General features: G+C 45.5%; 1 protein-coding gene across 2 annotated transcripts in view; it reads left to right on the plus strand.

Moving 5' to 3' along the window:
* Window positions 1-17,058, plus strand: part of PLEKHO2 (pleckstrin homology domain containing O2) — a 297,712-nt gene that overhangs the window by 269,369 nt on the left and 11,285 nt on the right. For both annotated transcript variants that reach the window (XM_075346017.1, XM_075346018.1), the window contains one exon: window positions 13,669-13,785. In XM_075346017.1, the coding sequence (XP_075202132.1) occupies window positions 13,669-13,785 (117 nt within the window). The remainder of the gene's footprint in view (window positions 1-13,668; window positions 13,786-17,058) is intronic.

Here is a 17,058-nt window from a genome sequence, read left to right on the forward strand (position 1 = left end):
ATAACTCATTGAGTAGAAAAAGCAGATCGCAATGATGGGGAAGGATAATTGGCATAAATTTGACATTAATTTATATTAATAAGTATTACTATCACATTTCATTATGAGGGGTGATTCAAAAACAGAACAGGTTCATGATGAGGAAATCAGATAATTTGCTGTAAGACTTTAAGAAGAATGCAGGCTGCCTTATAATAGGGCAGATAATAGGTCGCCATTAAATGGCTTATATCGTTGTTTAGAGATAAACTATCTTCAGAAAATGATCTATTGTTTATATTGGGCCATTGTGTTAAATATACTGACCATTCGGGATATTTTAGACTTTAAGGGCTGGTTCACACTAAGCGACAGCGACAACGAGGTCGCTGTTACGTCACCATTTTCTGTGACGTAACAGCGACCTTGTAAGTCGCTGTTATGATCGCTGCTTAGCTGTCAAACACAGCAGCCGAAGCAGCGATCATAACCGCAAGAGCAGGGAGCCACGCACAATGCTTAGCGCTGGCTCCTTGCTCTCCTAGCTACAGCACACATCGGGTTAATTAACCCGATGTCTACTGCAGCTACATGTGCAGAGAGCAGGGAGCCGCGCACACTGCTTAGCGCTGGCTCCTTGCTCTCCTAGCTACAGTACACATCGGGTTAATTAACCCGATGTGTACTGCAGCTACATGTGCAGAGAGCCGGAGCCGGCAGCACAGGCAGCGTGAGAGCTGCGGAGGCTGGTAACTAAGGTAAATATCGGGTAACCACCTTGGTTACCCGATGTTTACCCTGGTTACAGTTTACCGCACCTGCCAGATGCCGGCTCCTGCTCCCTGCTCGCTTCATTTCGTCGCTCTCTCGCTGTCACACACAGCGATCTGTGTGTCACAGCGGGAGAGCACCTTTGACGAAAACGAACCAGGGCTGTGTGTAACGAGCAGCGATCTCGCAGCAGGGGCCAGATCGCTGCTCAGTGTCACACACAGCAAGATCGCTAATGAGGTCACTGTTGCGTCACCAAAACCGTGCCGTAGCAGCGATTTCGGTAGCGATCTCGCTATGTGTGAAGCACCCCTAAAGCGGTTGTCCACTACTTTTACATTGATGACTTATCCAAAGGATAGGTCATCAATGTCTGATAGTCCAGCACCCCCACCGATCAGCTGCTCTAGAGGCTGGAAATGCTCAGTTTCAGCTCTCGTCAACTAAAAGTGACTGTGGCCAGGTACTTCATATCTGCCTCCTATAGATTTGAATGGGTATAAGGTGTGCAGTACATGGCCACTATCAGAAGACTGACCAGCTCCAGAACTGATTATTTCCAGCTGCCTGCTGCTGCCGCCAGCATCGGGAACAACTGATTGGCGGGGGTGTGGGACCCCAGCCGATCAGCTATCAATGTAGTGGCAATCTCTTTAACTTCCTATTTCAGTAAACAACACATGTACATTAGACCTGTTTCACACATCAGTGTAAAACACAGACGTTTTCACTGACATGTTACAAACGCCTATGTCCCTATGTGTACATGTTCAATCCGTGATACGTGATCCGTACTCCGTGATTACACATGGAGATAAACTCACCTGTCCCGTTCCTGCTGTCCATGGTGCTGAACTCTCCGACTCTGCTGTGTTTCTGCCCCCGCTGCAGCTACTTCCGGGTCGGCTGTGGCTGCATACATGAATATGCATGCCATAATAAGCCGGCCAGGAAGAAGCAGAGAGCAGCTGCCGAATACAGCGTCGCTGGAGACGGGTGAGTTAAAAAAGCCTTTTATTTTCAATGTACGTGTTTTTCTGGTACGTATTTCACGAAACACACCATAGTGTGGTCCGTGGGACATCAGTGATGCCAGAAAAAAACGGACATGTCTCCGTGCGGCAATCACGGACACACGTATACGCCGCACGGAGACATAGTTAGTGAAAAATCACTGATGTGTGCGCAGACCAATTGATTATAATAGGTCTGCGTATGTCCGTGATTCTGGTACTTATAAAAACTAGCACATACGTATCAGAATCACTGATGTCTGAAACAGGCCAAAAGGGCCATTACACGCGTCGATTTATTGTGCGTTCACATGTGCGATCGCACCCGCCCCCATCGTTTGTGCATTACGGGCAATTTGTTGCCCGTGTCGCACAAAGTGGTTAACCCCGTCACACGTACTTACCTCCCGAACGACCTTGCTGTGGGCGGCGAACATCCTCTTCCTGAAGGGGGAGGGACGTTCGGCGTCACAGCGATGTCACACAGCGGCCGCCCAATAGAAGTGGAGGGCGGAGATGAGCGGGACATAACATCCCACCCACCTCCTTCCTTCCGTATTGCCGGATGCAGGTAAGCTGCAGTTCATCGTTCCCGGGGTGTCACAAGGAGCGATATGTGCTGCTTCGGGAACAATGAACAACTGGCACGTAGAAGGACGATCGATTTTTTGAAAATGAGCGACGTGTCAACGAGCAACGATAAGGTGAATATATTTGCTCGTTCACAGTCGCTTGTAGCTGTCACATGCTACGATATGTCAAACGATGCCGGATGTGCGTCACTAACGACGTGACCCCAACGACATATCGTTAGATATATCGTAGCGTGTAACGTGCCCCTTAGACACAATGGGATCTGACTATCCCTATATTGTAGGAAAGCATCTGATGAGCATGTCATTGTAAAGGGAGAGGGAGCAGGGTCACCTGTGACAATGGCCATTGTGATTGGTGGATTGTTTGTCAGCTGTGTATTGAAGTGTTACCTGTCATTGTAATCCTGCCTCTGATGATAAGGAGCCTTTTGAAAACTCTTCCTAAAACGACAGGAAGTATGAGTTTAAAAAAGCATCAGTAATCGGAGTAAAAATTGTGAGATGAATATTTTTTGTTTAATTAAGATCATGAAATAATAAGAAAAGATACATTTACAATCATTAAAAAAACACATAACAGAAAATCCTGATTTACACACTTGCCATTTTCTGATAATAGCTTCCATTTAAACAAACACCAAAAACCATGACCAATCTGTCACCCATTGGACACCAATGGTTCCTGATGAAGTAGACTGATTTATAGTGGTGGTGAGTAGGTTCAATTACTGACAAAACCTGTGATCCAGATGTGATCAGGGCTTAATATTGAAGGTAGAATTAAGCCCGCTACACACGCTTCAATATATCTCACAATCCGTCGTTGGGGTCAAGTTGTAAGTGACGCACATCCGGCATCGTTTGTGAGGTATCTGCGTGTGACACCTACGTGCAATCAGGATTGAACGCAAAACCGTTGATCGCAAACACATCGTATCTTTATCTAGAATTGAGCGTTTTGTTGCACGAACCTAGTCAATTGTAACGTGTGACATCCCTCATACGATTTTGGTGTCTGATGCTATGTGCGCAGGTGTGCGCTCTGCACCGCAGCTTAAAAAAGGTCCACTTCAGAGCGCAGCTGAAAAGCTGCATTCTGAAGCGCCTCACAATGTCTGTCATTCACTAATCTCTGTCAGTCGGTCACTATCTCTGTCCCTCACTCTCTGTCCATGTCAGTCTATCCCCCTCTCTCATACTCACCGATCCCCGATCCCCGGCGCTGCACGGCGTTCACACTGCTCCGGCGGCTTTTACTATTTTGAAAAAGCCGGCCGCCCATTAAACAATCTCGTATTCCCTGCTATCCCCGCCCACCGGCGCCTATGATTGGTTACAGTGAGACAAGCCCCCACGCTGAGTGACAGGTGTCACACTGCACCTAATCACAGCAGCCGGTGGGCGTGTCTATACTGTGTAGTGAAATAAATAATTAAATAATTAAAAAAAACGGCGTGCGGTCCCCCCCCAATTTTAAAACCAGCCAGATAAAGCCATACGACTGAAGGCTGCAGCGCTGGAAGCGACGCTGGACCATCCTGGATTCCGCCGGACTTGGAGGGCTTTTTCGGGCTTATTAAAGTGGTGAACCAGGGTATATGTTTGTATTTTTTATTTCTAATAAAGGATTTTTTCGGGTCTGTGTGTTTATTTACTGTAATTTACAGATTAATCATGGAGGGTGTCTCATAGACGCCTGACATGATTAATCTAGGACTTATTGGCAGCTATGGGCTGCCAATAACTCCTTATTACCCCGATTTGCCAACGCACCAGGGCAAATCGGGAAGAGCCGGGTACAGTCCCAGAACTGTCGCATATAATGTATGCGGCAATTCTGGACGGCTGTTGGCTGATATTGTTAGGCTGGGGGGCTCCCCATAACGTGGAGCTCCCCATCCTGAGAATACCAGCCTTCAGCCGTATGGCTTTATCTGGCTGGTATTAAAATTGGGGGGGACCGCATGCCGTTTTTTTTAATTATTTAATTATTTATTTCACTACTCAGTATAGACACGCCCACCGGCTGCTGTGATTGGGTGCAGTGTGACACCTGTCAATCAGCGTGGGGGCGTGTCTCACTGTAACCAATCATAGGCGCCGGTGGGCGGGGAAAGCAGGGAATACGAGATTGTTTAATGGGCGGCCGGCTTTTTCAAAATAGTAAAAGCCGCCGGAGCAGTGTGAACGCCGTGCAGCGCCGGGGATCGGGGATCGGTAAGTATATGAGAGAGGGATGCTCAATTCAGTTACTCAGGAGTTTAGCGGTCACCGGTGAGTCCTTCACAGGTGACCGCTAATCAGGACGCGACACAGACAGAGCCGCAGCATGACAATGAAGTCGGGTGAGGTTCACCCGAGTTCATTCTGACTGTGCGGCTCTGTCTGTGTCTGCTGTCATCTGCCATTCAGCTCTGCTACATGGCTGTCTGTGTCTGCTGTTAGCGGCCATGTAGCAGAGCTGAATGGCAGACGACATCGTAAAAACGCATCCCCACACATTACACACGCTTGGCAAGTCAATAAATAAAACAAAAAAAAAAAGGTGCCCAATGCATACGTCACAGAACACATGATCTAAAGGATCGCACACAAAATTGATCAATTTAACATAGACTACTAACGCTCGTGTGACAGCAAATGAACGACCAACGTGAAATCTCATAAGATCCCGTATGCAACCTGGGCGTGTCACATCGCAAATGTGATTGTACAACTAATTGCAACGTGTAAAGCTGCCTTTAGAATGGTGGGTGCAGAAATAAAGTCAGTTATTCAGAATGTGGCAGAACATTTTCCTGCTTTCACTGTTTTCAGACATTGACGGTCTATTGTCACTATTAATATTATTATTTGCTACTGCACAATAAAGATCGCTATTTACTGTATTCAAGAGATATTAGTGTTTATTGCTGAGCCATCATCTCTCTGATTGTAATTCACTATATAGAAAGCAAAAGCAAGCCAAAAATATACAGAATCAGCCTCCTACCTGGCCGGCATTTGAGTTCTGAGATCGAAACAATAATTTTCAGAGACATTTCATGTCATATGAATTCTTTTTTACATGAGCCATGGCTCTATGTACTATACATTATGTGCTTATGACCAGGGTTTAAATAAAAATTACCACCTGATCTGGGGTAAGTGATGTTACATTTTGACGATCCAACCACGGCTGTTAACGACCGGTGATCGGACATCCTTTAATGGCCTGTTCAGACAGGTTGGCCCTAATTCTAGTGGTAAATAGGATCGTTCTGTGTACACAGAATATTAGGCCCATGTGGTAATGAGGATTTTAATACCGACATGAACAATCCAACCACGTGACGAATGAGTATTTTGCTTGTTCATCCAGTATTTGCCAACATGTTTACACAACTCAATGGTGAGCGAACTTTCCAATAAATTATATTTCCTGATTGTTGGTTCATCTAAATGAGCCTTAACACTAAAACTACTGGACTCGTGACACCTATATAGAAATGCATAGTGCAAAGTAGCCAAAATGACTACCTCAGTAGTTCTAGTGTTAAAGGGCACTCCAGTGATTTTTTTTAATTTTTTTTTTACTTTGTTAGGGATCATCTGTGTGAGTGTCATGAAGGCTGTATCATACCTACCGGTCACCATCTTCTCTCGGTTCAGTGGTGCTGCGGTCTGTTGCAGCATTACGTGACTGCATTTGTGACCTGCCTAATAACACAATGCAAGTCTTCAAGTCTCAAAGACTTACATCGAGAGAGTAATGGCTGTTATACACAGTGATCCAGCAGATTACAAATGCGGCCCTATGGTGCTGGTGTGGACTGGGCTAACAAAGAAACTGGAAGAAGATGATAACCAGTGAGTACGTTACTTTCAATGCATTACACACATAATAACTGTAGCGCTGGCTGGGTGCGGTTCTCCCCTGCTACCGCACAGCCATCCATGTGTGCTGCTGCCTCCTTCCCCTCCTGGGCCCTGTACATGTAGCACAGGGTTCCTGGGAGTGCACCTAGGATGCACATGTGCACACCGACCCTTCTCTTAAAGGGCCGGAGTGCCATTTTCCAGAAATGCCACTCAGCCTATGGCTGAAAGGCACTGTGTATTTAAGGCACCCTCTCATTAGGGGAGGTTCCTCCGCAACACCTTTAGTTTGTCAGTCAGTCTGCTACCAAGCTAGTTGCAGGTCCTGAGCTCCTGTCCTATTATCTTTGTGTCCGTCTCCAGTACCTGCCTTCCCATACCTATCTAGCCCTGCCATGCTCACCACTCCTGTCCGTACCCGCTTGTCCCAGACTGCCTCAGTCACCCCACCTGTACCCATCTAAACCTGAGTCTGTCACCTGCCCTGGGGGTCAGCTGCCACGGTCCAGATCACTGCCTTGGGAGTGGTAACTGGTGTCCGCCTTGAGGTGGGCATTTCATTAAACCCCTCCCACTAAGTGGTAAACCCAGGTCCTCCCCGTGGTCCAATGAGTCCACTAATCCCGCTCACTGCCTAAACACCAGCCGTGAGTGTTACAATAACTAACAAAGGGGCATATAAAAACATTTTCTTGGAGTGCTCCTTTAAGTAATCCTTTCATTTGCAGGAAACTGAGAAATATTTTCCCCCCTATTTAACTGCCAGCTTCTTTATTTTCTATAGCTTGCTGTTCCAATCCCAAGCAGTGATGTCCAGTAAATGCCATTTATATTTAAATGAAAAAGAAAAACAGACTTTTGCATTCAGTTCACTTTTTTTTTTTAAATAGATCAACTCCTGACTCCGCACTGTATATATCACACAACCCTATTCATTAATCAAGGAGGTTTCATTTCACAAGTTGCAGAACTGACTGCAGGCCGAGGTTCCCATAATCGAGCAGCTACATACCAGCATAAGATCACCATCGGCAATGCCAACCTTCTGCCGGAGTGCCATAAAGCACACCGATGCTTCACTCTGTAAAATCAATGTAATCTAATGTAATACCTGTCTATAAGGGGTTGACATCCATGAGTATTGATAGTATATTGATTAAATCAGTGTCTGAAAGTTGTTAGTCTGAACATTAGGACCTCATTTGTGCAGTATCTACAGCCGGTTTGTTTTTTTCCCCTTTTCTTTTTAAAGAATGCCTAACGTCACCCAGTAGTATATGAGGAATTGCCAGATATCCTCACTCAAGAAAAGATATAACCAGTGTAACACAGCTCTATACTCTAAGGCTATGTGTCCACGGTAGAATGTACCTGCGGATTTTTCTGCCTGAAAATCCGCGACTTTTGCGGCAAATCTGCACCCGCGGATTTGCCGCGGATTTACCGCGGATTTGCCGCGGATTTTGATGCGGATTTTTTTTTTCCCCATTCAAAACCAAAAATCCGCACCAAATCTGCACCAAACAATTGACATGCTGCAGATTTTTCCGGATCAAAATCCGCGGCAAATCCGCAGCGGAAAAATCCGCACCATGGACACAGCATTTCCAAAATGCCATTGAAATGGCTTGGAAGTGCCGCTGCTGCAGATTTTCGGGAAATCCGCGGCAAATCCGCGGCAAAATCTGCGCAAAATCCGCAGCGTGGGCACATAGCCTAAGGGGGGCAGAAGGGCTGGACTGTCCATGTATTGCAGAAATAAAAAGAAACTAAATAATTAACCAAACTTTACCAACCCCCCAAACCCCATATTCTTGGCAGTTGTAGAGGACCCAGCAGCTAGACCTCTTGATTAAACTATGATGGCATTTGTAACCAATCCCTTCTCTCTTAACGCAAATATATAAAGCTGATTGATTATGATCCATTGGTCAGGTTAAAGTTAATTTTCTTTATCCTTTCTCCACTATAAATTGACAGGAGATAGCTCATCTATCTAAGTATGATTATGCCTGGTGTAATGACTAAAGATGAGCGGACCTGTTGAAGTTCGGGTTCGTCAGGTTCAGCCGGAGTTTAGATAAAGTTCAGTTCCGGACACGGACTTGACCTGAACTTAACCCTGGAGTCCAAACCACATTTGCAGCTGATGATTAGGCAGTTCGGTTCTCCGCCCATACACAGCCAGTCATACACAGAGCATATCCGGGGGACGAAGGGCAATTTTTAGGGGTTTTTAGGACACACTACATCCAAAAGCGCCAGAGACTACATGTGGCTCTTAGTGGGCTGAGCATTGAGCATACCCGAGCAAAGCGATGCTAAGCATTAGAGATGAGCGGACCCATGGAAGTTCGGTTCAGTCGTACTTTAGATAAAGTTTGGTTTGGGACCTGGACTTGACCTGAACCCCAATGGAAGTCACTAATTGAGCAGTTTGGGTCTCTGTCCACATACAGCCAGCAATAAACAGATCACTTTCGGGGGCGGGTGGACAAGGTTTTTCCATTCTATTTTTTTGTTGCACACTACATCCAATTACGCTGTTCTACCCACAGTGTGAGCTGTTCAAACACTGCAAGCGGCTTGCACTGCGCAAAGCACCGAGCATATCCGAGCACAGCAATGCTTGCGCGAGTTATTTTCATACGTAAAGCGCCCGAACTCTGGTTTAATTAAAAAGTCTGTGTTCGGTACGAACATCGAACCTCAGATTCGCTCATCCCTAGTCAGCATACGCACAGCACCCCAACTCGGAAACTGATTTTTTTTTAACATCCGTGTTTGGTATTGTTGGCAGCGGATTATCCATGATACTCTCCAAGCGTGTAACAGTAACGGTTGGTTTATTCAGGAACAAATATGAAGCTTAGTAAATCAGCAAGTGATCGTTTCTGTGTGTCTCTATCTGGAGCTTTTGCAGCAAGCGTCCTCTCACAGAGCACAGGAAGGAAGAATACAGAATACAGTCACATGCTCTTCCTGTTACCGCCTTTCTTTTTTTTTTATGTTCTGTCTTTATTAACAGCACACAAACCTAGCAACTAAACACTTATATACAGGAATGGAGTTGTTGCACTAAACATAATCCAACAGGTATGAACCCTGAACTTTACAGTTTGGGTTCGCTTGTCTCTAGTCATGACTGTAACTTGGGAGAGAAAAGCTGCTCTGCAATTCTACATTCAATCTACACTTTCATCTGTATAAAGCTAACCCTGAGAAATGTTTGGAAAGTTCTGTAATGTGTGGAAAAATATGGCTCTTAGGGAGTGAACTTGGAGTTTGGCGTCACCGTTGGTCTCCTCTTTTCTCAGGAATGTCGGGCACCTGTGCATCCTGCCAAGACACTGGTTTTTATGAATAGTAACTTGAACAAGTTGTACTAGAATAAAATCTGTTCTGCACATAATGAATCTGTGAGATTAGTTTGGATGGCACCTGTCACTCCTGTAGCAACATGGCAGCTGTTTGGCAGATTCTGACAAATCTCTACGAAATGCTAAATACTCATTTTCCTATGATGCTATGGGAATTGTTGAATGTTTTCATTACCAAGCAATTCCTTAGTATATTTTCACAGGAATCAGTCATGTTAGCTGTGGGATTGTCCCAAAAATAACCTGCAGGTTAGAGAACAGCCAGGCCCTCCATCAGGTTAGTACAAGATGTAGTGTAGTTCAGGGCCAGGGTAAGGCCATAACAATCTGTGCAAGGAGTTGTACCCGCATATTTGGACTTAACTTGTACACTGAACAAAAATGTAAATACACATGGTTTTGCTCCCCTTTTTCATGAGCTAAACTGAAAGACCTGTGAACACAAAAGGCCTTTTTTATCTAAAATATTGTTCACAAATTTGTCTAAATCTGTGTTACTGAGAACTAAGGGGTACTTTGCACGTTGCGACATCGCAAGCATCGGCTAGCGATGTCCAGCGCGATAGCACCCGCCCCCGTCGCACATGCGATATTTTGTGATTGTTGCCGTAGCGAACATTATCGCTACGGCAGCATCACACGCACATACCTGGTCGGCGACGTCGTGGTGACTGCCGAACAATCTCTCCTTCAAGGGGGAGGTGCGTTCGGCGTCACCGCAACGTCATTAATAGGCGTCACCCGGCCAATAGAAGCAGAGGGGCGGAGATGAGCGGGACGTAACATCCTGCCCACCTTCTCCCTTCCGCATTGCCGTCAGGACGCAGGTAAGGAGATGTTTGTCGCTCCTGCGGGTTTACACACAGCGATGTGGGACGCCGCTGGAGCGACAAACAACATCGTACCTGCAGCAGGAGCGACATTATGAAAATGAATGACGTGACACAGATCACCGATTTTTGAATGTTTCATGCTCGTTCATCGACGCTCCTAGAATTTACACATTACGATGTCGCTACCGGCGCAGGATATGCGTCACAACAACCGTGACCCCAACAATATTTCGGTAGCGATGTCGCAACGTGCAAAGTACCCCTTATTCTTTGCCAAGATAATTAATACATCCACCTCACAGGTGTGGCATATCAAAATTCAAATTAGACAGCCTGATTATTGCACAGGTGGGCATTTGGCTGGCCACAATAAAAGGCCACTCTAAAATGTATAATTTTATCACACAGCACAAAGCCAAAGATGTCATAGGTTTTGAGGGAGCGTGCAATTGGCACTCTGACGACAGGAATGTCTACCACAGCTGTTGCCCATCAATTGAATGTTAATTTCATTACCATAAGCAGTGTCCAAAGGCATTTAAGTGAATGGCAGAACATCCAACTGGCCTCACAACCGTAGACCACATGAGCCCAGGACCTCAACATCCAACATCTTCACCTCCAAGATCATCTGAGACTGGCCACCTGAAGAGCAGCTGTAACAATCGGTTTGCATAACCAACAAATTTCTGCACAAATTGACAGAAATCGTTAGGGAAGCTCATCTGCACCTCGTTGCCGCATCGGGGTCTCCACCTGACTGCAGTTTGTTGTCGAAATCAAGTTGAGTGGGCAAATGCTCACATTTGATGGCGTCTGGAACGATGGAGAGGTGTTCTCTTCATAGATAAATTGCGTTTTTCATAGTACAGGTCAGATGGTAGATAGCTTGTATGGCATTGTGTGGGTGAGCAGTTTGCTGATGTTAATGTTGGGAATCCAGTAATGTATGGTGGCGGTGGGTTTATGGTATGGGCAGGCATATGTTAGGGACAAAGAACACAGGCGTATTTCATTGATGTCATTTTGAATGCACAGAGAAAAGGTGGTGAGATTCAATATTGCAGCATGATGATGCCTGGCCCCATGTTGCAGGGATCTGTACACAATTCCTGGAAGCTGAAAACATCCCAGTTCTTGCATGGCCAACATACTCACCGGACAGGTCACCCATTGAACATGTTTGGATGCTCTAGATCAGCGTATACAACACCGTTTTCAAGCTCCTGCTAATATCCAGCAACTTCGCACAACAAAAGAAAAGGAGTGGACCAACAATCCACAGGCCACAATCAAACTCACCCAATACTGTAAAACTGCACATTTTAGAGTGGCCTTTTATTGTGGCCAGCCTGAGGCACATTTGTTTTCTGGTTTGACTTACTTTTAGTTCAAGAGCCTTAGAGAATGTTAAGTTTTGGTCAAGAGACCTGCAGCTGGTCCGCATTTCAGGGTCTGCTCTCACACTGTAATGACACCTTAATTCAGCCTAATATTCCCTTTGTCCTAGGATCGTCCAATTATTATAGTTCTAGAACAGTATAAAGGTTTCATTTTACCTCTTTGGAGCTACATGATTTTTATAAAAATAACTTATTTGCTTAAAATATTTCTGATCAAATTAATGAAACCAGGTTATTAGATTTGTTAAAACACTATTTTCCCGAAGCATCATGAAGATTTGAACAAGTTGACCTTCCACTTTAGATGAGCATCACATGGTCAATAATGATGAGCGAGCACTACCATGCTCGGTACTTGAAACGAGCAGGTGAGATGCTCGAACAGCAGCAAATGGGAAACTCAATAATTTTTCCAGAAAATCTTCTGGAAAAATGCTTGAATTTCCCATTGACTTCCATTACACTAGGGTACTTGAGTTGCGCTGTATGAGTGTCCAACTTGCTCGTTACGAGTACCGAGCACCCAAGCATGGTAGTGCTCGCTCATCACTAATGATCATCAATCCATGTACATGGCTTCCATTACAAGGTGCATAAATGACAAAACTAAAGGCCCCATTACACGCAGCGACATCACTAACAAGATATCGCTGGGGTCACGGAATTCGTGACGCACATCCGGCCTCGTTAGCGACGTTGTTGCGGGTGACACGTACGAGCGACCGGTAACGATGCAAAATACTTACCAAATCGTTGATTGTTGACACGTCGTCCATTTCCCAAATATCGTTGCTGATTTTGGACGCAGGTTGTTCGTCGTTCCTGAGGCAGCACACCTCGCTACGTGCTACGCTACGCTGCGTCATCCGGCAACAAGGTGGGCGTGACTTTCATGCGGCTGCTCTCCGCCCCTCCGCTTCTATTGGACGCCTGCCGTGTGACGTCGCTGTGACGCCGCATGAACCGCCCCCTTAGAAAAGAGGCTGTTCGCCGGCCACAGCGACATCGTTAGGAAGGTAAGTATGTGTGACGGGTACTAGCGATTTTGTCCACCACGGGCAGCAATTTGCCTGTAACGCACAAACGACGGGGTGGGTGCAAACGCTAGCGACATCGTTAGCGATGACGCAGCGTGTAAAGCCCCCTTAACAGTTTATCAGAGTCTAGCTGGACATCGGAGTTGTTCTGTATAAACCAATCTGGATCTAATTTAAGGGTACTTTCACACTTGCGTTGCACGGCTTCCGTTGCTATCCGCAGCCTTGAGGAATTATGGTAACCGTTGCAGGAAACCGTTATATTCCTCATACACTTCTATTAGCTACGGATAGCAACGGATGGTCTTGCATTGCATCCGCCCCGCGGCGCATCAGTTGTTTTGACGCTGACCGTCAGTGACCGTCGGGCGGATGGAACTCTGCATGTAGCGTTTTTCTGCACTTAGCGGAGTGTCAAAAAAACGCAACCTGCAGGATTCCGTCGGCGTCCGTTGTTTTTATAATGGACGCCTATGGTGGCGGATTCCGTTAGAATCCGTCATTTTGACGGATTCCGTTAACGCATCCGTCTTTACACAACTGCGCATGCTCAGATGTGTAAAGTCAAGGAAAAAAACCTATAACGGATTGCGTTATTTTGTACGATCCGTAGCATCCGTTGTGCCACTATATGCAACGCATCCATTGCATGCGTCACAGAACGCAATGCTACGGATCCCGTCCAATGCAAGTGTGAAACTAGCCTAAGGTTGTATTTGCCTGTGATTCCACTCACCCATCTCATGTATTTGTGGTGCTTTTTGATAAAATTTCTTTTAATTCACTGTTTCTCCACAGGATGGGCAGAGATGTCTGGAGACACTGGAGCTTGCCAATTATGAACGTTGCCAAGACCAAAAAGCCTTCCTCAAACGAAAAAAGCATTTTAATTTAATCCCATCTCCAGGCACTAAGGTAAATTATTTAGATCATCTGAACAGTTAAATTAAGGATACATTTTGGACCAGGATTTCAGCCTTAGCCATTTGTGCTACTTAGTAGCGCTGTCCTCTGAGATTCAGTAGCTGAGTTATAGAGACATCTAGACGCTTTGCATAACTTTTTGTATTTGCTCCATCAGATACAATCCGGAAAAAAACGGGTTAAACGGATCCGGTACCGCATCCGTTTTATCCCCATAGATTTGCATTGTTACCGGATTGTACCTGATGGCTTTGCGTTGCATCCGATTTTTTCCGGATGCGGCAAAATTAATCAAAGCGGCGGCCGGAGGCAACGTGTCTTGCAACGTTTTTTTGTCCGGCAAAAAAACCGCATCGCGCCGGATCCGGCGCGATACGGCGTGTTTTACAATGAAAGCCTATGGACGCCGGATCCGGCGCAATGCGGTAAAAAATAGATGCGGCTAACGGATCCGTTTTTGTAAACTGCGCATGCACCAAATTAATTAAAAAAGCTGATCCTTCAAAAAAACGGACAAACCGGATGCAAAATCGGATGCAAACCGTATCCACCGGATCCGGTTTTGTACGCATCCGGCATAACGGATCCGTTAAAAACCGGATCCGGTGGATACGGTTTTACATTTTTTTGCCGGATCCTTTGGATCAGGAAAAAAAAAGATTGTGCCTGAATGCAGAAAACTGATGTGTGAAAGTAGCCTAAAAGAAGTGCTATCTATGAAGAGTGTATATAAAACAAAATTGCTCAGAAATCTGCATATTATGTATCCAAGCTGAGGGTTACCATTCACCTAATCTATTGGGTGTGCCCTTTTGAGTGTATGATCCTATGTAAATGCAGTAGATTCTCCGCTGCAAATTCACTTGTGGAAAATCTTCTGCGTTTACAGTACCAGGATTATGAGTGCGGTTTAACTAAATCTCAGTCGCACAGAAAAAATCTAAATAATAAAATCTAATATAAAAAAGTACATGACAGGTTCCCTTTAACTTTTCACAATTAGGCTAAGACCGCACTTTGCGTTTCCACCTGCGTTTCAGCTGCTTTTTAGGTCCGTTTTGAGATGCACCTTTTTCATGCCAAAATGCATGCATTTTGATTTTACAGCAAAGTCTATGGAAAATGTAGATTTCTAGACCGCACTTAGCGTTTATAAACGCTGCGTTTAATTTGCATATTTTGTGGCAAAAACCATGCGTTAAAAGAAGCAGTATGTCAATTGTTTTTGCCATTTTGGGTGCGTTTTGCTAACATTGAAGTCAATGAGAAATGGCAAAAAATTAAAAACTTCAAATTTTCTGTGTTTTACCTGCTTTTTAGTTGCTGAAACATGCGTTTTGACTTCAAAAACGCATGCTTTTCTGAAATTAAAATAATGGAATATGTCCCTTTACACACACACACAGTCCGACAATGAATTTAAAGAAAATTTTGATTGTATTGCTTTTTTAACATTAAATATTATAAAACCGCTATAATTTCATGAAATATAAATATTTTCTTTAAAACTTCATAAATTATATGTTTTCCTTTTTTTTCTCTTTTTTCATGATGTTTGACTATTTAATCTTTATTTAGCAGTGTCTTGATGTTCAAAACTCATCTGTCAAAACGCAAGGGAAAAAGCATGCAAAAAGCACTGAAAACGCATCTAAAACGCGGTAAATACGCATGCGTTTTTAGCGCTAAAGTTCTGAAAAAGGCAACTTTGGTCAAATCAATTAAGCCCAAAACGTGCGTTTAGAACTGTAAGTAGGACGACGCAAAGTGGGGTCTTAGCCTAACAGTAATTTTTACCAAAGGTGTCCAAATGTTTTCATGCCACTGTAGCAAGTATTTGTCAAGAATAAAGGAAATGATATATGGTTTTTCTAAATATTTAGGCGTCAATGAGACACCCCCTCATCATTAATCTGTAAGGGAAAGTAAATAAATTCAAACACCCAAAAAATCCTTTATTTTAGATAAAAGACAAAAAGCACCCTCTTTCATCATTTTATCAATCCCCCATAGACACCGGCAGGTCTGATGTAATCCACACAATGTCCCACGATGCTTCCAGCACTGCTATTTCTCAATCTCACAGCGAGCGCCATAGAAGAAGACTGCCCGCTGTGAGGTTAAGGCCGCAAGTGAAGTGAGATGCGCAATCTGCTGGAATGTCACTCAGAATGAACGCTGGTGAACCCGTGATGTCACTGCCGCGACACACGCCCTTCTGTGGGGCTCACAACTGTGACGTCAGGGGTTCAGTTGAGTTCATTCTGGTCGCGTGTCACTCAGAATGAATGCTGGTGAACTAATGACGTCACTGCTACAGCACACACTGTACTGCGGGGCCTGGGTCACCGCTCGCTGCAGATTGTATTGACCTCAGTCCCTGGCAGCTCCTCCTTTTAGAGCCTTGTGCTCTGCCTGGAGGAGCTGCCAAGACACCCCAGGCTGACAGCAGATGGTAGGCTGTGATCACCGCTCGCCGCAGCATATACTGACCTCGGTCCTTGGCAGCTCCTAATGTTAGAGTTGTGTGCTCTGCCAGTAGGAGCAGCCGAGACACCCAAGGCTGACAGCAGATGGCAGGCTGTGATCACTGCTCGCCGCAGCATGTACTGACCTCTGTACCTGGCAGATCCTCCTGTCAGAGCTGTATGTTCTGCCAGGAGAAGCTGCCGACACACCCCAGGCTGACAGCAGATGGCAGGCTATGATCACCGCTCGCCACATCATGTACTGACCTCGGTCCCCAGCAGCTCCTCCTGTCAGAGCACACAGCTCTGACAAGAGGAGCTGCCGTGATACCCCTTGCTCACAGCAGATGGCAGGCTGTGATCACCGATTGCCGCAGCAAGTACTGACCTCGGTCCTCGGCAGCTCCTCCTGTCAGAGCTGTGTGCTCTGACAGGAGGAGCTGCCGAGACACCACAGGCTCACAGGAGATGCCAGGCTTTGATCACCGCTCTGCCCGGACGGCATTGTCAGTATTGAAGGGCTGGCAGCAAGTGGGACATGGCCCCGCACTTTAACACTCACAATGCCATCCAGCACTTTAAGCTAGAGTCCTGCAGGTCACCTGAGGTCATACCGTGAAAACTGGGTATGACCGCCGATGAATTGAGTGATGTCACTGCTGCCAGACGGGTCCTTCTTATCAGTGTTTCCCAGTGCCTAGAGAGATTGGACATGTTTTTGGTCTCTCCAGGCTCAGATGAAGCAGAGCCAGGACCATCGTGGGACTGCATGTGGATTACCTCAGACTTGACTGTT

The sequence above is a fragment of the Anomaloglossus baeobatrachus genome, chromosome 4 (assembly GCF_048569485.1).
Source record: "Anomaloglossus baeobatrachus isolate aAnoBae1 chromosome 4, aAnoBae1.hap1, whole genome shotgun sequence".
Taxonomy (NCBI): domain Eukaryota; kingdom Metazoa; phylum Chordata; class Amphibia; order Anura; family Aromobatidae; genus Anomaloglossus; species Anomaloglossus baeobatrachus.